Consider the following 26,414-nt stretch of genomic DNA (forward strand, 5'->3'; position numbering starts at 1 on the left):
TAGTGTAAGACAGACAGTAAGAGACCCATAAATCATTGGTATTAGAGAAAAACATGCCACTACCATAAGAAAACATAAATACACCCAATGCTTTTTTTTTTTCCTGAGGCAGCAAATTTTTCATGCTAGAGAAGCCCATTTTCTCTAGATTAACACCATAATCCTAATTTCAAATTATTTAATTTCAAAACAACTGGTCATTACAACAGTGTTGGGAAGGGGAAATAGGGAGGGTCTTAAAGACTCTTTGATCCACAAATCTAATAAATCACAACAAAGCAATTCTGCCCTAACTTGACCCAGAGCCTCGCTGCAGGAGAAGAGGAGGTCTGGCGTCTGCAGCCTGCTGTATCTGGGCCCTGGTGCACAGCCAGGGAGCCGGAGGCAGGTGCCAGTGTCAGGGTTTTGGTTTGTGGCACTTGCAAACAGAAGCCAAACAAGAATTATAGTTCTACCTGCAATGTATATTTAAAAACACAGAGCTTCCAACAGCTAGAGAAATTATCCTTTGAACATTTCCTGCTTTGTCAACAGAAGTTTAAAATTACAACACAAATTAAACTACCTTCAGTCCCTGGAGGAAAGGTTAGTTGGATTTAAGATGCATTTAGTGTGTCATACAGAAAGAAAACCACAAGTACATGCTCAGATAGCAGCGACATGCAGCCCGAGAGACAGACAGATACAAAACACACTCAATAAACGCATCACAGTGACCAACAACCAGAAGCACAGCCAGCCATGACCCTGCACATGGAGGGAGTTGAGAAGGTGACTTTAGAGTGTTCACACAGGTGATTTCTGCAGATGAGAACATTAATGGCCACATGGAAGGCAGCACAGGTAAAAGACAGACAGCTTACCCCTCGGAGCTGCTGGACTCCACCAAATATCCTCATCACTCCATCAATCTCCTGCTCCAGCCTCCTGGCCCAGTACTGCATACTGCAAGATATGGAGAGAAAGAGAAAGAGAAAGGGAGAGAAAGAAAGAGTCAGAGCCCTGACACTTTGAAGATAAGCAAAGCGATTGAAGGGAGAGGGAGGAAATTGGTGCCCTCAGCCAAGGTAACTGCTCTCTTTCTACAGCACTGGGTGCCTGCAGAAAACTGAGAACATGTGGCTTTGGGAATTACAGCTAGGGCAGATCATACACTTCAAGACTTCAAAATTTAGGCATAAGGTGCCACAGAGAAAAGCGGGGAAAAAAGGTACAACAAAAATTGCAAGGTGTCTTTTTTTTCCCTTCTTCTATAAACAGTTGCAGTAAATAGTTATTTAAGCACAGAGTAATTAACAAGGTCGAAGTGCTGCGATGTACAGAAAACAGCTTACTGTTTCAGTGGAGTGCCATGGCAGAGAGCAAACAGAGCTGCGCCAGGACCAGAGGTGCCCGTCCTGCTGCGACTACGGGTTGTCACTGCAGGAGGGACCTGCGCAGGGCCAGGAGCCAAGCACAGGGCATCCTGTGCTCACGGGCCCAGCTGCTCTGCACATTCAGCTAAGCCCAGCCTGAGCCAGGTACCAATTCTGCCAGGCCCATCATGGGCAGAGCCACCTCTGGGAGCAACAGAAAGGGCCAGGAGATGCTGGTGGCATCTCCTTCATCCCCACCCCTGCAGTGCAAGGGAGCTGGCTGCCAGCCCTTCCAGCACCCTCCATTATAAGCAACCACACAAATTTCCGCTTACAGCAATAACATCAAATTAAAGCAACAACAAAAAAAACCCTCTTCTAAATCCACAGAACTTGATAACTCTCCTCCTTTTAATGAGATTTCCTGACTCCAGTCACTGGCCACGCAAATGTCAAATCTCCCACATGACCTGGAAAAGCCTCTACACCACTTGACACTGCTGTCGGTGCTTTTTCTGCAGCAACATTCACCCCCCAGCACCCCAGCAGAGAACAGAGGGAAGGAGCACAAGGAGTAGAAGGTTAAGGCAGCATCATGGCAAAGTAATGGTGGTGGGAGCAGAGCAGCTCGGGGGTTTAGCACTCAGCTTCGGTTCCCAAAGTGATGTAATTCCTCATGCAAAGAGACCTTCCCCAGGCAGCCCATGCTCGCTCCCCACCACATGCAAAACCATGGCAGAGGCTCTGCTGGAGATCAAGGAGCAAAGAAACCCTGCTAAGAAACAAGGCCACAGCAGATTCTGAATTATACAGCATGGCCCAAAAGCTGGGCAGAAATATTACAGCAAAAAGATGCCTGAGACGAGCTGAAGCATCATCTGTAAGGGGTGGGGGATGAAGAGCGACAGAGGGAGGGACTGGTAGACAGACGTGTGTTACTCACACAGGCAAAATTCATGCCAGTTAATAACATATGAAGCTATGGATGAAAACAAGTTTTAGCTGAGCACGCCAAATCTTTCACATCATAACTTACACTATTTCCCACGTTCCTGCAGAGATAACACTGTGTTTTCTCCCATGGGTACCTGGCTGGAGATGGGTGACGACATCTGCAAACCCACCTTTCTGCCAAAGCAGGGAAAGCAAAGCCTTCCATAGGAACGCCAGTGTAAAAATAACAGGCCATAAACCGAGCCGAGTATGGGTATAGGTTGCACTTCTTTTTTTCCTTTGCTTTTTCAGTCAAACATTTTATTTGCTATCAAAGGTTTATTCAGGGTGTCCAAAGCTACCCATAAATCATCTTGAATATCTTCACCAAAGATTATTTCTTAAACAAGTTATTCATTTAAAAAAATGCCTTGAAACACCAAAACTGATTCCCCCCATCAGCTTGTCCAGTGAACCAAAAAATAATCAATTATATGCCCATCTTCAGCCACAGGTCCAAGAAACACCACTGAGGACTTATGGAGCTGACACCTTTCCTTCACTTCCAGCTCTGTGCAAGATCAGTGACACCCGACCGTGTCAGCTCCCTCCAGGAACACCTACACCCCCACAGCAAGGGAAAAATCACTGTCAATCTTGAGCTGTATCCATCAATGGCTCCTCATATCTGCATAAATGTCACGTATGGACAAGCCTTCAGAGAGGATCAGTTATAGAGGAAGACAGAGGCATCAGTCTTATTCTGTTGGTATATGCAAAAAAGACGCTGAATGCTCAGTTGCGCTGGGATTTAAAATTAATTTAAATTTAGTCAGCAAATTTGTTTAAAAAAAAATTAAACTTATTCCACCCCCTGCCTCCAACCCAAGAAATACTACTATTTTAGGGAAAAGCTGCTGGATTTTTCATTCACAAGAAAGACTGCAATTCCCTTTAAGAGCCTTATGATATCTGGCTCTTAACCTTACAGACCAGCAGTTTCCCAGAAAGTCCAGCTAAGCCCTGCAGTACATACTTTAGATACTGCCATTAAAACAACAACAACCACCACAAGGTATTACACAATTAAAAAAGGAGGGAAGGGATTTCTGCACAGCTGACACCAAGTTTCTAGATTAAAAAACATAATAGTAAAGCAGCTTCTTTTTTTGGTGTAGTATGGCTATATGAGAGCTTTTGCCAGTAGTAGTAAAAATTCTCTTTTTCCAACAAGCACATCCCTTACCCACACCACCAGCAAAAGCCCTTGTGTGTATCTGACCCATTACTGTGTCCCTCTAGCTCTGCTAATGTCCATGACCAGAGGTCTTCAGAGTGAGCCATATCCTGGAATTTGGAGGTTTCATCTCACTTGCCATATGCTGGGTTGAAAGCTACCATTTAAAAAACAAACAAACAGAAAGCCACAAACAAACAAAACAAACATTATTATTCTGTCTCAGTTGGCCTTCTGCCTCTTTTCTCTCCCATGGCCACTGCACTTCAAATTTTATGTAAGATGATCGTAGCAAGGATAAAGAGGGTAAAGAAACTGATAGCCCATTATGAACATAGAGAGTTCTCTCTGAAGCGTGTCTCGTATGGAAGCCATAAGCAATAAGACATGACAGTCACTGCATTCCTGGGCCATTACTGCACGCCTCAGGTGGCGTTACAGGGCTTGAGGAGCAATAACTCCTCAAAACACGCAGCCTGGAGTGCCCTACTGTTCTTGCGAAATGGCATTTACAAATAAAGCATAAAGAAAACAGCTGATGCACAGCCTGGGAAGCCACGAGCATGGATGTCATGCTGCTCACAGAACGGCACCGGGGCCCTTTATGAGCCACGTGCGCAGTCTCCTCAAACCAACCACCACTTCAGTGTCCACTGGTGTGAATTAATGCGTGCAAGGAGAAAAACTTTGAGCTCAAGTATTTGGGATGACACTTTACCACGTGCCTACAGAAACCACAGGCAAGGCAGCCCTGTCATCCCCTGTCCCCTCTTTAGCAGGGACATGCACCACACACCCCAGTGACCCACCATCACCTCAGCTGGCTCTGCTGAGGAGTCTTCAGAAGACTCTGCCAACCTACATCTCTACACTACTGTATGCACAAGCCTGATCACACATTCATGTTATATACTGAAAAGCTCTTGCATTGAAACAAAAAAATCAAAAAGTTTTGTATCCTTCCCCTGTATATTTTACAGCCTCCCATACAACATTTAAAAAGGGACATACATGATTTTTGAAAACACAACACCATTTATCACTGCCTCTCCAAAGAAAACTACAAAAATGCTAATTGATTTCAGAATTTGCATATTTGATTTTTCCTAAAGATGAGATAAAGTAGGCTTAAAAACAGCAGCAGAGCTTCAAAAATATTTACTGTGATGAGCAGCACATCAGGAGACAAATCACTGCTGTTGCAGTCGGGGCCAGGAAGGCAAAGCCCCACTCTGCTCAGCGGGTCCTGTGCCCTGCCCCTGCTCCCAGCAACCCTTCCTTTGTGCAAGGGCACATTTCGTGCTTCGGGTGACCCAAGCAGCTGCTGGGACTTCTGTCTGCATTGGTTTGTGGAGGTACACCACTGCCCCGTGCCTTCGGAAGAAAGTGGGATTGCCTGGAAAGACAGGAGATGGGCTGTTCTTGGCCCACATCCTCCCACACTGGTGCACGCAAAAGATGGCAGCCTGGAGGTCTGGTCTTCTGCACAGAAGCTTAAAACATTTGCAGACAAGCCTGTGGCCAGCACCATGCAGAGGTGTCACTCAGCCCAAGGTCCCTCTGCCCCTCAGTGGCTCCGGGTACATGCGACAGACCCTTCCCGGGCTGCAATCGCCTCTGCACGTCTGGCCTGGGGTGGGGAAGGCACTTACACAAACTACTAATGCACATAAGCCTCATTGCAAGCAGTTTCTCACAAAAGCACAGAGAAAGGAGAAGTAAGACGAAATAAAATTAGTTTGCTGCTTGAGGACACTTTTTTTTTTAGTGCTTGTTTGGCTGCAAGCGAAGATATGAAAAAATAATAATAGGAGACTCAGTCCTTTTCTCTTGCTACCTTCCTGGCCCAAAAACTAAGAGGAAGTTTCACACCAATGTGAAAAGACAAGAGGAAAAACCTACTTGCTAAGCAGATCTACTGTCACAAAGCTTACTGGGTTCTACACAGAAAGTGTTCTGTACAAGTGTCTACACTTCACGCAGTGTGTTCAGCCAAGAATGCTTCACTCTGATTCATACGCTTTGGTTCACCGCCCAAATATTGCTATTTAATAAGGTTATTAATTACTGTGTTGTCTAATTTTTGCTGTGCAGGAACTTCTTATAATTGGCTTATTCCTTCAAGATGCTTAATCCTTTAACTATAATAGAGCGTGTCAGTGTGCACACGTGCATGTGTGTATGTGGATGCTCATGTCCCTTCTGACTTTTCTTAATTTCTTACATACCTAGGCTGTAAAACCCCATATGAGCCAATACTTACCCATCAAGGAAAAACAAGTTGCCTATTTTCTTTTCCTAAAGATACAACTTCCAGTAAGCACCTGTTTCCTTCAAAATAACCAAATAATTTACTGACCATGCTTTCAGACATTATCAAGCCTCCCACACTGCCATTTTATGACTCCTTTTTAATTTCAGTATGCGCACAGGTGTTTATCTACAGGAGAGGTGGGGAAAATTTGCCTGCTGGACTAGTCTTTTCTTAATATTTATCAAGACATTATTCACCTCTATCTGGTCTCTCCTATAATAAGAAAGCATCTTTGACACTACCATAGTAGGGAAGGAAGGGACAAATGAATATTGAAATTATATCCCAAGGAAGATCTTTAAGAAACATGAAGGGGAAAGAGTGGGAGAGTGTGTTCTACATTCAGTTCTGTCACCAAATTACTTTGTTCTCCTCATTCCGAATACTAACTTTCTGCACCCCTTTCCCTCTCCTATCTTTTGTCCAACCTGATCCCAGTTTGATGCCCCAACAAGTATTACAATACAGTAAAAAAAGATGACTGGGGAGTTTTGCCAACCTGATAGAGCTGGGCAAAAAGTGGGGGAAAACAGTCTGACAATTACATAGAAAGTTTGTGTTTCATAAAGAGTTCTCAAGTACAAATATTCTTGTAGGTACCTGTGGGAAAACCAACAGTAACCACGAACTTGTCATCAATGACATTTAGGGCAATAGGAAAACTATTCCTTAAATACCATATCTCTGTTGGAAAACAGAAGCATTAATGATTTAAGGTCTAGCTCCACCTAGAAACCAAATATGTAGCAGGTGTTCAGTCAGTCACAGACATGGGGGATGGCAGGGCCTCCAGGAATTCCTCTTCCACCATTAAGTGCACTGTGACATCTAAACACCTGAAACCTCTGCATGAAGTATTGTCTAATCTGTTCTTTGAATCTTCAGCTGAAGGTGAACTCAAGATGCCCACAGGACCTTTTTCCAGTTCCATTTTTCACCATGTGGTGAAAAAGTTCCCTTCTTATCCACCCTAAATCTCACTTCCCTCTTCCCATTTATCCCACCTAGAGCAGACACTGAAAAATTCTTGTGACAGGCTCCTAAGAACTCGAAGATCATTTTTTCTGTTGGATCCTTCGTCCTTCAAGTCTTTATTTTTCTACTCCAAATGCATTTTTTTCCAGCTTTACCTCTTTTCAAGTGCTTTCTAAACAGTTCATCCTTTTTGTTGCCGTGATCTGGATTCTCTACAGTTTACCTACATCTCCAAAGGCTCATGCCAAAAAGTGAGATCAGGTACTCCAACAGAAGTCAAACCCAGTGCTGTATGAGGAAGAAAACATCACCTCTCCAGTCTTGTCCAAGAAGCTACTGTACACTGCAGAATAACCATGCCCTTCTGCTATGACAGCATTTCATCACCTCTTAAGTTTGTGATCCATGATAACGCTAAAGATCTTTTCTGCCACATTGCTGCCCAGGCAGATATTCTTTATTCTGTATTTGTACATGTGATTTCTCCCTCTTAAGTGCAGCACTTTGCATTTGTTTTCACTGAATTTCATTTTGCTGATATCCAGCTCACCATTCAATTTTTCTAGATCATTTTGAATGCTGATAATGCCTTCCAAACTGCACCCAACCCCATCTAGCTCAGTGTTGCCTGCAAATTTGATAAGCAAATTTCCCATTCCATTGCCTAAGTTATTAATAAAATTATCAAATAAGAATAGGTCCAGGGCAGATCCCTGCAGGACCCCACTTGAAATGCCCTTCCAGTATGACAAAAGCCACGATAACTACTCTTTGAGAGCTATGTGTCCAATCAAAATATCCTGAATTTCAAACTTTACAAAAAGCTGATTTGGAGTATTTGATATGCAAAGGAGCTGGAAGCCAGAGGACAATTCAGTGAATAATTTAAAGCCTAAGAGTAGATTTGAGGAAAACTGCAATCTGTTGGTGGATGACTTGCCAAAAGAAAGAGGAAGGAGAAGTCACTGAGTGTTTTAGCTGGTACATTTGCCCAGCAGCACTGCGCAACGCCCCCCTGCATTCTGACCAAACGCATGCATGCGCCTCTCATTGGCACAGCAATGAAAAGAACAAGTGGCAAAGCCACCACAGAAAATATCTCCTGCAGTCCATAAGGCTGAGGGGAGTGCTTTCCCAAAAGACGCTTCCATCCATGAACCCCATCACCAAGTTCCTCCCATCATTATCAGCCCAGAGTTCATCTGCAGGCCATCACTCAATGACACAGCCATCTTGCAATGGATACTTGGACCTTAAGGGTACTATTTGGCAGGACCTCCATATGAGGATCCATGAATACACGGAAAACGTGCAAGAATTAATCCTCACAGTCTTAAAGGGTAAATCTGATCTTGGCACACGGCCACCAACTCACACTTCTGTAAGCTGAACTGGGCACCTTGAGATGGTACACTGGGTTGGCTGTTTTCAACTGGGAGACAGAACTGGGAGTTCACCAAGAAGTCCCCTGCCATGCAGAGAGTCTAATCAAGCCGCTTACCAACTGTATAAGCAAAACTGAATTTTGGTGCCTTACAACAGAAATAAATTAGCTACTGAATTTATATCTGGAGATCCAGATCAACTGTTCCTGCTGTTACAGGGATTGTCCTGCAAATGGCAACTTGAGTGTGTGGCTCATGTGCTTTGACCTCCCGTGTGACAGTGGCAGAAGCACCAGCACACAACTCCAGGACTGTAACACCAGCAAAATAAGCCAAAGGCAATGGCTCCATTACAGCAGCTGTACTGGCAATACCAGCAACATGCTACCCAAAACAACTAACTGTTTTGTTCAGAGCCAAAGCTAACCTAATGCCTTAGCCTCCCTGCTTTTCTGAAAGTTATGCTCTTATTTTACATCTTGAAACTAGACTTCTATGGCACACTTGCTGATGCACATCAGGAGCAAAAGAAGCCCGTGGGTTCTACCACGTTTGCACTCTCATCACAGATGATCAGAACTGGGCTCCTGATCTCAAAGCCTGCCGCAAATCTGGACTTGAAGCACAATGAATTAATAAATAAGTGAATAGGTGTCAGTTTTATGAAGCACACTACCTGCATAAATTTCACCCACCACTTGTCATTGTCAGCATCCCTTGAGACCCCAACGGCTGATAACTCTCACACGTCACTTTGCAGCCCATTATACAGATGAAGTTTTATGATAAAACCTTCTTCCTCACCGACTCCTTCTGTTTTACAGATGCAATCTGAATGGAAGCTGAAGAGATCCCATCCCCCATAGCAAAGATAAGGTTATGGAGGGTAGGTCTTAGTAAGGATTTTGCAAGCTGCATGAATTATTAAAGTCCTTTATGATATAATGACAGACATATCAGGTTATTTGTTTATTCTGTGTATAATTCATGACTCTCTTGGGAGCTACACAGAAGTAGGATAGTTGTTACATCTTCTTGTTCCTTCCAGTAAATCCTCATCACCAGATAGAAAGCTGAACCACCCCAGAACACAAAACAGCCAAACCTTGCAGAATCTGCACTTTTGGTTTGATATGGGAGAGCTTTTTTCCACAGCCTGGAGAAATAGCGAAGCTGTCACTTGAGTACATCAGGCTAGCTGGCTAGAAGACGACAGTCTGGGTAGTGTTTCTGTTGTGTGCTACCAGAACACTGTCATCTTAAGCATATGCAAACAGCTTTGTGATTAGATGCTATGAGTTGCCCCATGCTACTGTATCATCGCTGAGCAACAGCAGGACTGTCCAAACTGATGTAGGCTCCTGCAAGACTTCAGATGTTCACAACAACCACCTCCTGGCTATGCAGATAGTAAGATACCGGACAAAGCAAAACAGTTCCCCTTGCTTGGGTCATGCCTGTAGAATCTGGCCAAGATATGTGCAAAGCATTATAACAGTGTCATGTCATGATGGCTGGACGGAATTGTGAATACGTACACTGTAGTAATCTCTCATTTCTCTAGTTGAGCTGTTTAAAGGGTGAGGGAGAGACGTTGTGTCATAGTGGCAACCAGGAAATAAAGGATTGACTAGAGTCCCCCACAAGAAAGAGCTTTCCAGTGTGCTCTTGTTCACCCAATGGTGCTCCCACTGCCAGGAGGAGTCAAGCTGCTACGGAGAGTTGCAACAGAACACAGACATGGCCAAGCTGAAAACGGCACATGGGGTAACCCTTAGTGGCCACAAGACACCTGAGAACTGGTTTCAGCATCTGCCATTCCTGTTGGAGATTTCAGCTGATCAGAAAGAGATGAGGCACACAAGGTTTAATCTGATCACTCAGACACAAGCCATATCAAGGAGTCTGATAGGGGACTACTGATTCTTCAGACTTCTGCTGAATTTTTGTCTACAACTTCTCTCCTTATCAAGATGTCATTAACCTCTGCCATAAAGACCTCCTGCTACAATAAAAGAGCTACTTAGGGGCATCCGTTGTCACTAAAGATGTTAATCCAAGTCTCCTGGGGTTTTTGGAGTAGCCTCTAACAGCATCTATGCAACATTCCTCAGAGGCTTTCTGGGTGTCATTGTCACTAGATGTCTATATAGTTAAAACCCCCATCCTAAAACAGCCCCTCTCCGCACCATCCCCCTACCTGAGAGATTCCTGGCTCCTAAGAGAGCTTTGTAATCATTGTTATTATAAAGCACTTAGTGATGCTCACTCATCACATCTCTCACCAGCCAAACACCCAGAACCCTGTTATTTCATATGCAGTAGCCTTCATTTGCAGAAGCTCTTCATTGTATTAGTCCCTTTCAGCAATGAAAGGAAAAAAGGGGTGGAGGTGGAGAGTGTTAAAAAAAATATATGGTTTACTGCCTATTATGCCATTACCTCACTACTTTGTGACAGACATCTAAAAGCTGTCCGCAAGACCTCTCCTGTTGTAAGGTGGCATCCAGACACACTTCGAGGCGGGGACAGTGGAGGCATGAAGCCCAGTTCAGTTTTGTCCCAGTGCTGCTGCATCACTCTGAGCGCTACAACAACAGGGACAAAACCATCACCTTTCACAGGTCACCTCCCCTCTCCTTCTCCCCTTTCAGCTGGGACAAACACAGCTCTCTCCACAGGAAAAAAGCACATACATACCACCTTTCCTTTGTAAAGGACACAAGCCTCTTTAAGTGGAGGTGACTGAACCACACTGGAAACACTCAGAAGGTACTACAGGATTTGCACCACATGCTCAGGACGTTGGCCCATCAGGTTCAGTTTCCCCAGCCAGCTTTTCACACCAAAACTGATGTACCTCCTGTCCTGGAGGACCCTGTGGAAGGAGGATGCTGTGCTGGAGCACCTTTAAGAATGAGGATGCTGTGCCAAGCACATTGGGAGTTCCCCTTGCTGCAAGAAAACACAACTATGCAACATCTGTGTTCCCTTTCAAAAGGGAAGGGTCACCAGGAAACTCTACTGGAGTCTGAGCACAGATGCCTCAAGCTAATAAGCCAGCAGTGCACCCACAATTTTGCTGTGCAATGACCACAGGTACTGTCCACACGCCCTCACCATTGCAATATCACAATTAAAGCACAGATAGTGCAACAGTCCATCAAGCATAGTTTTGAAGGGACTGGTCAACATAGAACTGTCAAATCCTCCTAATATGACTGACAAATTTTTTCCAGTTTTTTCAGGAGAGGAGAATGAAGCTGCATCGGTGAAGCCACAGTCTCAAATCCAGACAGACTTTTAGGAGCAGATTCAGAACTAGAACTTAAAACTCCTAATGCTAAATTTGATGTTTGCCCTTGGAAGACAGCACTGGAACACCAAAGCACTCACACACCTACAGATACCCTGGAGCAGGTCTCCTCTCAGCCCTCACACACAAGATGCTCATATGTAACTGAAATCTAGGATTACAGGATAATTCTCTCTTCAGCTTTTCTAAATGAGTATTAACATTAAAATCAAAACCATCTGAACATCTAAAACCCCTATGAATATAATACCTGGGACTCCTTTCTGTAAGAGAGAAAAATCCCAGTCTCTAATGTGGTCCCCTCAATGGGGCCTATGACACCACCAGCCCCTTTCTATTTAGAATAATGACTTCTTCCACACACCAAGAGATTTGAAATTACCTGTGAAATATATTTCCCTAGGCACAGGCTCAAGAAGCATGTAAATTACCCAGCTTAATGGCCTCTAGAAATTCTCTCTGAGACACCCAGAGGGAGTGGGAAATGTTCAGATGACATCTCAGGTACCATCCGAGGAGATAAACGTCCAAGGGATGGTCAGGAGCTACTGCCCTACACTTCTCCAAGTAGCCGATCCCACCGGTGAGTGCCTGCCACAAGGGAGCAATGAGCACAAAAGATCCAATTCTAAATGAGTGCATCATCAGCACAAAAATGCAATTTTAAAGAGAGCATCTATTGGGAAAGGTGCCTGACTGTAATTTACACAGCATAAGCGGCCAATGTAGGGCTTATGCAGCAGAGGGCACCCATTTAATTTGCAGAAGCCCAGTGCTGAGCACACTGAGCACTCAGCAGCAAGTCCCCTCACCCTCTGCCTAACTTTACAGAGGACAGCACTGCCCAAGCTTTGATGTCCAGGCATTTGCCAGAGAATAGCGTCCTTCAGGGAAGCTTTTCATCTACAAGGACAGTTCCCACTCCCCCAGCACGAAAGGGACAGATACTGTCCCTGGAGCCCAAATCCTCCCAGCCACACCTCCGTTCTTGCAGTTGAATTCGATGTCTTGTTACTACGCAGCAGAAGAAACATTCATCCCAAAACAAAGAGCCTGGATTCATTTGGAGGAACAGAGGAGGAGAAATTACATGATCTGGATTGCATTTCCTGCTCCATCACTGACATATTGGAGTCTCTGAAGCCTTAGTTTCATCAGCAAAATGATAAGCAGGGAACTGCAAGTGCTATTACAAAGCGCATGTATAAAAACCATTATAAGGAGTAGAAGATGGAGAGCAGCACAAGATGCTAATAGGGCAATGGGGAGGGATGGGGGACAATCCAAAGGGCACCATGAAAGAATTACTTGTCTCCCCAGGGAACAAGCCTGAGGCACACAAGCTTTGCTCCTGATGCTAGCCAAGACTGACAGGTTGGTCACTTTTTAACATGTAGTGGATAGAAAGTAGGCCAGAAGATCAATCGGGGATAAGAGAACACCTGGAAGATAGGCCTGGCAATGGAAAAATGGGCCAAATTCCTCAATGTAAACCCCCTCAAAGCAAAGGTGTAAGACAAAGTCTTTGCTGAGACTCTTCCAAAGTGAGAACCTGACCTCATTCTCAGCCACCAGCATCTTGCTAACCCACATACTGCCAGAAGCTGTGGTATCACAGCAAGATTAACACAGGAGCAATTTTAACAAACAACTATTTCCAAGCTAATTTCCTCAGTCACAAGCATGTCACCAAGGGTTGAAGTCTCTGTCTGGACTCCTCTCAGCTACCTATGCTCAGGATTAACTATACGTCACTGCCAGTAATGCAAGCACTCTGCTATTCAGAAACTATTAGAAGATAAATATTAAACCCGAACATCACAGCAGTAGAAAAAAAATGAGAAGGGATGACATTGTAATAAATATTGTAGCCAAGCCAAATGGGGAAGCAAGGTTAGCTTCAAGTAGAAAATTAGACCAAGAGAATACTATATACTTAGAATAGTCATTGCTCTGCTCACAGGATCTAGACTTTCGTGCAGTGTATGTCATAAACGTCAGAACATTTCAACGAACTGCAGTTGCCCGAGTATGGCAGGTTGGCCACTGAGGCGTGGGATGAAACAGCATTCTCACAAATTCCACCCAGCTCCTGAACCACCAGGCTTTGCACATGAATCCTTCATCCAACAAGGGGCATACATTGTTAAGTAGAGAAACTGCAGGTATACACATTACTTGTGGCCCCAATATGGGCCTCGGGTAATGCAACAGCTGGAGCATCTCACCCTCAGCAGGTCCCTTCTCAGCTCACCACCACCACCCCGCAATCTCTCTGATATTCCTTCTTAAGGACAGGTACCATTTACTAAGCCTTTCATTTCTACAGCTGCTTTGTTTTCTCTAGAAAAAACTTCACATACAAAAACCCTCATGCTATGTTGTGGGATTTAATAAGAACTGAAATGGTCCAAACACAGCAACAAGCAGATTTAACTAAGAATAATGGTCGAGCACTACACAAGCTACCATTAAAACACCACATCTTTTTTCTGGCAAATGGCAAACGTAGTCTTCCACCAACCAGCTGTGACTCTCGAGAACAGGACGGGCTCTGGCAGCCACTTCCCAATGAGAGGGTGGCCACATGCTCAGTTGCCTAAGAATCACCAAATAAGTGAAATTTATTAAGTGGCCCTTATAAAATAAAAAAGGCAGCTTTCCGCACACACAATCACATTCACAAACTGCACAAACCACCAATGCTTTCAGCAAAAGGCTCCACTTGGAGTGGTGTCAAGACAAGAACGGCAGGAGAAGATTCCCACACTGCAGCATTGCCAGCAGCAATGCTTCCTGCAGAGTCCCAGTCTGGGGCTGCAGCCTCACCTCTGGCTGGGTGACACTGTGCCTCGGTGACACCGTGCCAGCACCAGCCAGGCTGTCAGGACAGGGCTCAAGAGGGGGAAATGGTCCGAGCCAGCTCAGCAGCCACAGCAGTGAAGTGAGACCTCATGCCAAGATGCGGCTGTGGGAGCCCTTTGGTACCCGGCTGCTCCATCCTCACATCTGGGAGCACAGGGAGGCTGGGGGAAGTTGGGGGTACAAGGTTCACCTGTGGAAGGAGCCACTTCTCAGGAAGGAGAGCCCCAGCCCCCAGCAGGAGGTGGAGTGAGACACAGCTGGTTAGATTTTTCTCTGAAGTAAAGACTAAAACAAAACAAATACAGAGAGGAGCAAGTGACACAGAAGAGTTCAATTGAGCCTTAAGATGATGGGTAAAAAGGCGGTATTGATGTCAGAAATGCCAACACAATGTTTTTGTTGCTGGGTCAAACAGGCAGGCAGGTGCTAAATGGGGTTATTTAGAAACTGGGACCAAAGCATGAGCAGATAGCAGATGTGTTAGATGCATTTCTTTTCTCCATCTCACAATAAAAATCACATCAGAAGCAAGCACAACCACCACACTATTTTAAAGTTAAAAGACAAAGGCCTGAAAGTTGTCCCCAGCATAACCCCACAGCATCATTACATTTTGGGTGAATTTGGCCCAGTATCTCAAAAATTTTTTGCATTTCTCAGCTTTTAAGCCTAGTGTAGCTGTAGCAGAGCGCAGCAGGCAAGACTGACAACAGCAAATTCTTCTGCATGGTAACAAACCCAACAGCAGGAAGAATGGCTCAGTGACAAGCAGCCTCAAAGCACAGAGCCAAGGAGGGGCAGGAGAACATCCCCACCTGTGCACAGAGAGGGACGGAGAGGGCCCTTTTGGGGCTGATGCTCTTTTGGCCTCTGCTCTTGGAAGTGCTACCATTCTGTGGAAGGCAAAATAATGTCATCAGTGTGGTCACTGATAGACAATTATTAAGATTTCCCAACAAACAAAACCAGAATAAATAAAAAAACAAGAGCTACACAAAGAGAAAAACATTGTGGTTGGTTTGTTTGTGTTTTTTTTTTTTTCCATATTCATGTAATCTACCCTCCTTCCCAGAGCAGGCAAAGGAGGACTGGAAAGCAGAGTGCCCACGAAGCTGTAATGCATGCCTGGCTCTCTGTCCTGAAACTCTCTTCAGCTTGCGGTTCTTGAATAATTAAATGCTGTTTCTTCCACCCTTTTTTCCCCGCTGGTATGCATGACATTCTGCTGCAGAGGGTTTACTTTCACCTGGGCAATGGGCATCCCTCCCCCTGCACAGGTCCTGGAAGCACATGAGCCTACACAACATTTATTTTTTTTTCCCTGCTGATCCCAAGAATGTGACACTACAGTGAACATTTAAGTCAAGAACTCTAATTTATAAGAGTACCTCAGACATGAGGGAATGGTACTTTAGCTCCTCCTGGGTCTGCTGCATTTGTTATGGAGCAATAAAAAGACATTCAGCCACTCACAGCCCAGCATCTGACTCAATCTTTAACACCTGATAAAGCTGAACATTAGGTGCTTCGCTTGGCTTAAGTCTGTCTCTATTTTGATGTCCATGTTACTGCTGCAAAACACCTGACTGTGAAACCCGCCCTACATTAGAAATGCAGACAAGGCACTGCATTCATGACCCTCACTGTGTCACACTGTAGACAGTTCATTTGCAACAATAAAGAGATATTATGACATAAAATCTAACAGAGATGAGAATTCAAATACAATCATATCTCTGATTCAACAGAAATTAAATCAGTGAGAGCTTTGCACATTTTCGAAGCATGAGTAGCTTATGCAAGGTAGACTCTGAAGAATATTTAGAAATATGCCCCTTGTTTTGTTTTCTTATTTGGAGGATGAATATAAACTCAGACTTTGGATACTGAATTCTTCTGGACTGAAGAATATTAAGTGCCCACTGGAGAAGAAACAGACTGACACCAAACAGACTGGCAGCTTGCGATGAGTTTCAGGACCCAGCTCTGCTATGAGTCAAAAGACATTGGTGTTTATAAAGAGAATCATATCCTCATTTATCACTTCAATGGAGGAGGACACAATGGAGGTGGATACAACACTCTTTCTCAATTCTTTCCACCAACTGAACAGTTTAAGGGGTAACTTTGTTTGTGCTTGGAAGGCCAATAGGCTCAGCAGCCTGAAAGCATGGGGGAGGCTCTATTCATCAACAAATCAGGTACGCAGTGGCAGCTACACCAGGAACCTGCCCTGTGCCTAATGCAACACCAGTTTTTCTGAGATGATGTTGCAACAGGGACGGAGGCAAGCGGCACACTGTGCCAGGCTTTGGGCTCCTATGGCCCTGGCTCTCCCTGTTGGATAACACTGATTTAACGCTCCTGTTGGCCACACATCTTCCAGGTTATCCTGAGCAAACCTCTCTGGTCCGCAGCCACATGCTCTGCTCCCAGAGTGCCAGCAGACTCCAGAGTCCAAGGAAGCAATCAAGCCCCAAGCCAAGTTTGGTTTACAGAAGAACAAGCTTTTTTTCAAGCAGCTTGAGCCACAAACTCAGACACAGCAGTCCCCTGCTCTCCCCTCACAGGGCAGCACAACCGCAAGCCTTCCAGCCATCAGCCAGTCCTGGCTTCATCCTTCATTTGGTGGAACTCAAATAAGAAAATCCCGACAAAATGAGTATACACTTTAAAGAAACCATCCCTGCAAATAATGTTCCTACAGACAGGAAGCTGCCAGCATTTTGTTCATGAGATTTTCACCCTTCCCCACCCCTGTGTCTGTGCTCCCCATCCTTTCCCCCCCACCCTTCCCTGAAGCATAAGTTGCCTTCTAACGCTACACAGATTTTTGCTCCAACGCACAGCATGATTAACTAATTTGCACTTCATTGTACCTCACCATTTGCACGTGAAGACAGCAGTCTCTCTCTCCATCCCTCCACTCACTGCCTGTTTCTTCCTTTCGTCCTACATCCCCCACCTCCTGTACGTTCTCATCACAACTCTACTATAGAAGCTGCAGTGAAGAGGCTCATGTTACCAGGACTTCATTGCTTTTACAAAATTTACTAGCATGCCATGAAGCCTAATAAATAATTCAAGAGAGACAACCTTGTCAGGTAAACGAACGTGCCTTTTGTAATCCACTATCCAGGTTTTCTATCACAGTGATACACCTGCACACAGTTGGCACAACCCATATTGATTCATGAACTCCAAATGTCAGTGTGGGACAGGGTAGCAAAACAGTTTTGGCACCAAGGAAATCCAAAATCCCAGGGATCCAGTGCATTCACAGGAGATAACCACTGGTGCAAAAGTAGCTCCAGCCTGGTCCATGGGAAGAGCAGCTCCATTCCCACCCTTCGTGGACAATGAAAGAAGAATCACAGCTGAGTAGGAGGAGATTTGCTCTTATTAAAGATCTCCTTTTCACTTCAAAGACTTCAGGGACTTTAGACACAAATTGGAGCTAGAAATCACGTTGTATCCTGTACTTCTTGGGTTTAACTCCATGCACTTCAGTGGTGTTATTGCACAAAGGCACTTGGCTCATTAGAGAGATACAAACTCAACTTCTGTTTTGGCAACTGCACCCAAAGCTTTATCATCAGAGCTATTGCACTAAGTGGTTTGTATCCCTATTTAGCACCCAATCTGATTGCTATCAGCAATTACCTTCCCTGGAGTTCTCAGCCTCAACTAGAAGGGGAGAACGCCAGATCCTGGCTCTCCTGAACGGCAGCTCAGGCGGTGCTGGGGATGATGTGCTGCGCCCACCAGGCTGGGAAGCAGCTTCCCAGGAGGCAGCACAGCAGCCTAATCACCAGCAAGAATAACGGCCTTGCACCGAGTTAATGAATGGATACAGAAACCAGAGATCGTGCAACCTTTGTCTGGCCTGACTGCCATTCAGATCCTTGTGTCTCTTGCCCTGCAGCCCCTTCACCCATCACAAGCTGATCTGGCTAAAGATCCCGATCACTCACCATCAGTCAATGCAAGAAACGCTTTGCTTTACAGCTGGGAAATTAATCCTTTTCGCTGGGTAAATACCTTTTATTTCTTGTGATATTTATGACCAAAAGATAACAGCTGAGACAGAATTGGAAAGGTCATAGGACAACTGTCAAAGTTACGAAGAAGATCCATGTGTGTTCTCTGAAAGATCAAACAATTCAGCCTAAAGAAAACATTGCCAACAGTTTGTTGATAAAAAACAACTCTCCAGTAACAACACTTTGTACAACCCCAATCCCCATGCAACCAAACAATAACAAACTAGAGAATGAAGGCCAGATTACAGAAAGAGCTCTAAAACAAAGTACTACCAACATCCCAGAGATGAAAACATAATTTTGCTAACAAAACACATTTGCTTTCAAGATGTTCCTGGAAAAGTAAATACTGAGACATTCAGATACTGTCCTTTCTTGCTGAATATTTCACTCAAGTATTTTGCTTGGTAATGACTTTTTCTATCATCCCACTTGAGTACTTCATTGACTGAAAAAAGCATTGTATAAATCGTACGGTTTGTGCACATGTACAATGTTACAGCGTGCAGATGCCCCAGCACTTGAGCCCTCAAGAGCCTTTCTGATGGCTTTTAAAGGCAAGCACCAGGAAGCTCGTTCAAGGATACATTTTCAGGTTTCCTCTTAGACGCCATGTAACCACCTTCAGCTTTCAAGGGGCTGTTGCACACAACACACACAAAGCTTCTTTACTATGAAGCATCTGAACCCTGCTTGTCAAACACCAAACACAAGCCCATTTCTACCTTCAGGTCTACGTGCAGGAACATTGCTGATTTCAGTGGGAACCTACATGCCCTCTCAAGAGAACTTCACAATTTTGCAATGTATACAGTTGAAACATTCAAACTCCTGAAGCCACAATCTTGAATGGGATCACTGCAGGCAGAGTATAGCGTTGAGTTATCACAAGGACAAGCAAGCAAGCGGTATTGCCCTGCTCTGCCATGCCTGCCCCTTTTCCCACGCAATACCTGAGCAGGAAGCATGCAGGGACAGTAACACAAATGGAGAAAAAAAATTAAAATGTCAAATATTGCAAATGGCTTTCAAAAAAAAAAAAATCTAGTCCTCTCCTTGAGGTTGTTTTTTACCTCTGGACAGTTCAGGGTGCCTCTGCGCATCCTAAAACGTGTTCTGCCACAGATGCAGGGACACTGGGTGTCTGTGTCTCCACAGAGTACCAGTTCTCATGGTAGCTGCTCAGCCCTCACAGGGATGGAGCGATGTTATCTGCCAGTCACCAGGGTCAATTGCCCTCCCAGGGAGCTGCCTTTCTGTTCAGCTGAGTGTAGCAGGGACATCTCCCCACCTCTTCTCTGCTCCTTTCCAGACAAGTTCCCTTCCCAAGCATCAAAACCATAATTAGAAGAGGTTTTCTGACTGCACAGCAGGTGGGCAGTAGAACAAGACAAGGAGCTTCCTCTACATGGCATCCCACAAACCCTAAGGTATCCAGTCCTAATAAAGTTATTTATTTCAAGCCCTGCTAACCCTGATGTGCCATCACTACCAGCATCATTAACCTCATTTGGGGTAAAAAGACAAGTACAAATCAAAACCTGCTAAAAGGAAGACATTAATTTGGTAGAGGCAGCCTCAAGACCACCTTCCAGTGGTGATGGGTACCTGTTGTTCTCAGCAGGGGCCTTCACAGCTCACTGTCCCACAGAAACACTGGTAATGCCTCCAGTTTGCTGCCCAAAACGACTGTCTGCACCTGACAAGCGCTAAATGTCACACCAAAGATGCAGGACAGGACCCTGGTTCCCAGGCTGGCACCTTCCCCTGCAGACACCCCTCTCTGCTCTGGCTGGCTGGTCACGGATGCCCTGCAGAGCAGCGTTGAAGCCAAGCCTCGCCAGCGGGCGCGCAGCAATTCTGCACACACCTGCTTCCTCACAAGAAGCAAATGGCTCACCACCCTCCAGCAGATGGCAATTTTCTTTCAAGTCTAAGTGACAAAAAGCCTTTCTGCAAAGCGAGGAGGGGGTTTGTTCCACTCCCGGGTGGTGGCACTGGTAGCCACATTCTCCAGCACTCACATGCACAAAACCCCCACTAACGGGAAGCAACGGCAATACAGGTGCAGGACTCTCCTGACTGACAAGGCTTTCAATCATCTAATATCAAGTCTCTCAGAAATTCAAGCAGAGGTTGTTCCTGTGCTGCCACAGGAATCCCTCTGTGTACCATTAAAAAAAAAAATAAAAAAATTAACTGCAATCAACAGCCTTTCTGTCCACAGCCATTAATCCTGTTGACCACACAGACAGACATTCTTGTACATGACCATTCCTAAAAGGAGTCTTGTCAGTCAGTGGACATCACCTAACACACCCGCTCTAATGTTTTTTTTTTTCCCAGTCTGGGATTTTGCATTTTAAATCTCAATGAGAAATTCCCCTTTGGACAACCGGCTGAGTTGAGCCTTCCTTAGCTCAGCTTAAGATGATTAAAACCACACTACTCGGGAGGGGAGAGATAATGTGGAACACCAGCGATTTATCAGGGACGGAACCAAAAATCAAAACACAGAACCTCCGACGAAAATTAATACGATTGCAAACAATAATTTAAGATTTTTTTTTTTAAAATAATTGTTCTTTATTTTCTTCTCTTCTGCCCCTTAGGCAAAATATCCTAATCATTCAGTCTGCTGCTTGTCAGAACAAAACAATTCTGAGGCTGCTTAAAAAAGCAGCCTCATTTTTGAGAGTCCTGTAGTGAGAGATGACTTAAGTGATCTACAGAGAAAAATCTCCAAAGACAAACAAGGTTTCTAATCAATGCTCTGAATCATTCACTGGTGCATTATCCAAAGTAAGGAAAACCTGGCTTGTAACAGGAAGAATTTAGCAGCCCATATCACCAGCTCAACTCAGCTTCTGACTGACAAACCTCTCAAAAAGATTTAAGTTATATCCAGCATCTTTAAAAACAAGAAGGGTGCAGACAGGGAGCTACTCACAGGGGAAGAGTCAATTAAGGAGTGTCGTTCAAGCCTTGGTGCCTTTTTACTCCCATTAAATATTTCCTTCCTGAGAAACAATCAACCAGCCCGCGGGCAGAACTCATAGGGCATTTCAGCCCACATGTTACAGCATTAACCCACTGCCCAGCAATTGTGCATCATCATCAAATATCCATTCGTAACCCTTCCTTCCTCCGGGTTCACAAAACAGGTCATAAGGGGAATAAAACAAGCAAGAAGACACAGGGTCAGGCTGGGGGCTTGCATCCCTTCTGTGTCTCTTCTGATGCAGCCAGGCAGCTTTGCTTCCCACCAGAGATACACACAGTATTAGTGGCCTTTTCAGGACCATCCCTTCATATTTGCAAGAAATTGTGAAACTTTGCCACTGGGTTCAGTTTTTATACGTCTTTATACAACCTTTTATACATCTCTCAGTACAGAATCAGGCCCACTCTGATAAGACCACTGATAAGAGAGCACAGAGCTAACTAAATCCTAGTAAAGCCCACCACATTATCTGGAAGAAAACTGCTTCAGCTAATAAATAGTACCAGCTTTTCGGAACAATATAGACAATAATCAGTCTAGGCAACAGGAAGGCCAATGTATTATTTACAAATTATACGCCTCTCTTGAGTATGTGTCTCCTGGTATAAGAGCCTTCTCATACAACTTTCTGCAGTTAGAAAGAAATCACAGTTCTGACTTGTAAACTTGTACCTAGAAGAGATTTATTCCATAATATGATTCCGCACTCCGAATTTAAGAGGAGAAACCAACAACGTGAAACTCCCGAAAAAGCTGCTGAAATACAAAAAACATCCCACAAACTCTATCTGTGCTTCACCAGGTACATAATCCCCTTTATTTCTACAGGGATTCTTATGGAAGTAAAGATTATCCATGCAAGAGCAACGCTGGATCAGGTCATAAGGCTGTGGTCCTCGGACAAGAACTGGCACATTCCCTTTCCTCTCCTCCCCCTGTAGGTAGACATTTCTCAAGGTCTGATTCTGAAGAATTTCTGTATTTACGTGACAGCAAGGAAAGAGAACCCATCGGCTCCCAAAGGTCAACGACATTTAGAAACATGGATAGAAGACCCAAAAGAATTCAGAAAGAATCTGTTTCAATGGGAGCTAATTCTGGATAAATAAGGAGTGCAAACAACCATGCCTTGGGTGAAGCCAGATACTAACATGGTAAGCTACAGCTCTCCCAAATAAACAACGTTGTTTCTTCTGCCAATAAGCCTTCTTTTCAGAAGGCCTGACTACATGCCTGTAAAAACGTACTTTGAGCTCAAAGATGTTAACCTAAAAGGCTTTCAAAAATACTTCATATGACATATATATAATGTATTTTTATTCTTAAGCAAATCAAAAATGACAAGAAAATTGTGACATAAAGCAGTGCACATCCACTGGGGCAGCACAAAGTTAAGGGCAACACTGCTATTATTAACTCTATGTCATTGAAATCTTTCCCCACCTTCAGAAATGCAGACTGTAAGGACACAGTGTCAGCCTTTACTTTGAATCGTCTGGGTTTTTCAGGTTTGTGTCAACAAAACTCAGCATTTCATAACAGAGATGACAGCCTCTTAAAATACATATCGGCAAGATTTCACATTGGCTGTGTGGAGGGGGACACGGCTTCGGGGTTATCACGGTATGCAAGACAGACGAACATGTTAGCAAATATTCCCAAACATTAACTTCCGAAATGCTCGCTTTCTTCCAAAATAATCTATTTATATCCTTCCTGCAGCGACTCGCCAGTCCCCCACCCCCTCACCCAAACGAGCTGCTTTCCGACTTTTTCTTTCAATAGATTACAGCCCATTTCTGTCGGTCCGGAGGGAACGGAGGAACCGCCAGCTCGGATAGCCTGTGGAACTATCCATCTATTACTAGTTCATACTCAAACTCCGGTGGGTACGGCGGGCTGTGGTACCACACTGTGTGCTTGAAACCGGGGTGTGGGGAAAATAAAAAAAAAGAAGTCCTTTTTGGTCTTTCCCCCCTCTCGCCACATGAACGCTCCACCAGCCGCCCTGCACACCGGCACCCGCCGGGGAAGTTTGTGCTTTCCAGCAACTTTGGGTCCGTTCTCGCCCCGCCGCCCCGGCGGCCGGCAGGGAGCGGGCGGAGACCCCCGCGCCCGCCCGCATGCAGCGGCACGGCACCGCACGGCACCGCACGGCCGCGGGCACCGGCAGTACCGGCAGCGCCCGCCGCTGCCGCTCCCCCGCGCGGCGCCGGCAGGCCCCGGGGCGGCCCCGCGATGCGCCACCGCGCCGGGCCGAGCCGCGGGGCCGGGGGTCCCGGCCGGGGCGGCGGCACTTACGTGTGCTGCTGGGGGAAGCTGTAGCCGTGGGCGGCGGGGGTGGCGAGGAGCAGCAGCAGGGCCAGGTGGCCGTAAAGGGCCGGGGCGACGGGCGCCGCGCTGCCGGTCGGAGCCGCCATCGCCATGTTTCCATTAACGGCGCGGCGGGGAAGGGGCAGAGGCGGCCCCGCGGGGCGGCTCCCCCCGCCGCCACTCGTGCGACGAGCGCGGCAGTCCTCGGCAGGGGGGCAGCGCCGCGCCGGCTACGGGCACCGACCGGCGGCCGCTCGCCCGCTGGCTCTCCGCGGCGGCCGGCACTGAGCGCCCGCGAACCGCTACTTTCCCTCAAATAGGCGGGCAGGCAGCCGGCCCGGCCCGGCCCAGCCTCCTCCCCGCCCGCCCGCCTGCCTCCCTCCCTCCGGCCCCCCGCACCGCTCCGGCCCCCGCCGCCCCGCTGCCGCCGCGCATGCGCCCCGCACACCCCCCCGCCGGTCCCGCCGCCCCCGGGCCCGTGCGGGGAGGTGCGGACGGACACCGGGCTGGGCAGCTCGGGCCGCGGTCTCTCGCCCCCCCTTACCCCGCCGGGGGCTGTCCCCCGTCGGCGGGGGGCAAACGCGGGCGCTCCCCCGGGCACTGCCGCGCCGGTGTGCCCCCGCCCCGACCAACGAGGGAGCCGGTGGGCTCCTTCGCATCTCCCCCGCGGGTGCTGCCCCCGGCGGATCTGTCACTGCAGTTCTGGCAGGGTACCGTGTTCTTCCCCAGGGCCACCTCCCGAAGGCACATCAGTGCACGGGAACCTCCAGTTATGTTAGACTATAATAACAGCAGCTATGGTTAATTTTTTTTTAAACATGCTATGACTTTGGGGAGCATTCATGAGCATGACAAAAGGGCAAGCTAAAAATTCAAAATAACAGAATTAATAAACACAGCCCAAAATCACCAGGGTTTCCGAGCCAGACTTCTAAAGGCCTGGATTTTGCAACGCTGTCTTCTGGGTAGCTGCAGTGGAATTTCATCTTTGCTAAATCCAAACCCACGCTGCTAGGCTTTGGTGAGCCCAACCACTGGGAGTCACAGGGACAGTCACAGAGGCTGGAATGTCGTCCACGTGCTCTCCAATTCACTCCCCAGATAGCCTAGACCTGGACAATCATGGGCCAGACAATTTGTAGCCAGGTCCACTTTTCCCTCTTTAAGTTCAAAAAGCATATTAGCAAGGTTGCCAGGGTCTGGACAGACCTCTTGAGGAAGGGCCTCGCACACTGTACATCAGCGCTTTGAAGATGAAAAGGCTCCTCAGTCCTGCTCCTAGAACCGCAGGACAGGAGCCCCTGGCAGTTCGGATCCCAGCACAGAGGTTTAAGAGCCTTTCAGTTTGGGAAGGGGATAAGATTACCATGGGGAGATTGTTTCTCTGTAGCACTTCATATCCTCGTTTGCAGGAGGGTTTTTATTCTGCTGATGGACAGAATTGCCTCCATCCTTTGTTTCTGATGGGAAAAATAAACATTTTGGAGTGACACAGACTCAGATTTCCAGTATCCTGAGAGCACAGAAGTGATGCCCTAACTCATGTGGTTGCATCCAGACCCATGATGAATTTCATGCAGTGAGTAACACTGATACATAACTGGAAACAACGAGGATCTGATGCACTTACTCCAGCCTGAGCTGGTTCAGAGAGGCAATTCTTTTTTTACTGAGGTAGAGAAATACTATGGCTTTCCCAACTCATGTTGGAAGTCAGCACTAAAACACACACTCAGATCCAGAAAGCTGGAGTTGCAAAAGCATCACACTGACCTGATGTGTTCACCACAGAAATGGATATGTGCAATAACTTAATGCTTCAATAAAATATTAAGAAACACATCAGTATTGCCTCTCTAGCTCCTGTACCATGTGCAGACTATGGCTATTCTTTGCACGTCCTTCAGGACATGGTCTGGTTTTGCATCCTGTATTTCAACTGCACCTACCATGTGTAGTTTAAGGCAGGTTTGCATGGGCTATTACAGTTGAAATCACAGTTACTGACCTGTCATATAGAAATTTACAATTCACAACCTCCAAGTGTGTTTCAGCAGTGGTAAGTGGATAATCTCTAGCTTATACATGGGAAACAAGCGACAATACAATAAACAGCATGTCCATTGCTGGCAGAATTGGCAGCAGATAGTAAACACTTCATTATGTAGAATTTGGCTTTCCAAACTCTTGAAAGACCAATTCCATTGTCTGTTACATCCATACTTTCTTTCCCAGAGGATCTCAGTTAGAATCTGTCTAACAGCTAAAATTTAACTCAAGATATAGGCCCACAGGGTGCAGATTTCAGGTTCCTATTCTAACAGGATAGCCAGGGTCCATGAGGCAACATTGCAATTGCCAGATATCCTTTATAATACAGGATTTTTCTGCATTATGCAATCTGATCCTCTGTCCTGTAAGAAAAGCTCAGGGACACAACTGCATGTTGCCACAGCTATCAACCGCTCTTCCAAATGCCTGGCACTCAGCATCTGGCTGCTCTACAATTGCAAAAGCATCACATATGTGCAGCAGCCCCAGCGCTGGAGTGGTGTTTCAACTGTGCATGTGTACAGAGCAACGCTCTGTCGCAGGCACAGCAACCCGACACGTTCAGAATGGCATGGGTGATTTATTTCTCTGAGACGCAGCACTCAAAAATCCTTACAATTGT

At 46.0% G+C, this 26,414-nt stretch overlaps 1 protein-coding gene across 3 annotated transcripts in view; it reads right to left on the bottom strand.

Annotated features, from left to right (window-relative positions):
• The window catches only part of CACNA2D2 (calcium voltage-gated channel auxiliary subunit alpha2delta 2), a 218,201-nt gene extending 194,115 nt beyond the window's left edge, over positions 1-24,086 (bottom strand). For all 3 annotated transcript variants that reach the window (XM_071813114.1, XM_071813113.1, XM_065845442.2), the window contains exons 1-2: positions 23,729-24,086; positions 864-945 (exon numbers count right to left, since the gene is read on the bottom strand). In XM_071813114.1, the coding sequence (XP_071669215.1) occupies positions 864-945; positions 23,729-23,853 (207 nt within the window). In that variant the 5' untranslated portion in view covers positions 23,854-24,086. The remainder of the gene's footprint in view (positions 1-863; positions 946-23,728) is intronic.
• Positions 24,087-26,414: the final 2,328 nt, after the last annotated feature.

Source organism: Patagioenas fasciata, chromosome 10 (genome assembly GCF_037038585.1).
Source record: "Patagioenas fasciata isolate bPatFas1 chromosome 10, bPatFas1.hap1, whole genome shotgun sequence".
NCBI classification, from domain to species: domain Eukaryota; kingdom Metazoa; phylum Chordata; class Aves; order Columbiformes; family Columbidae; genus Patagioenas; species Patagioenas fasciata.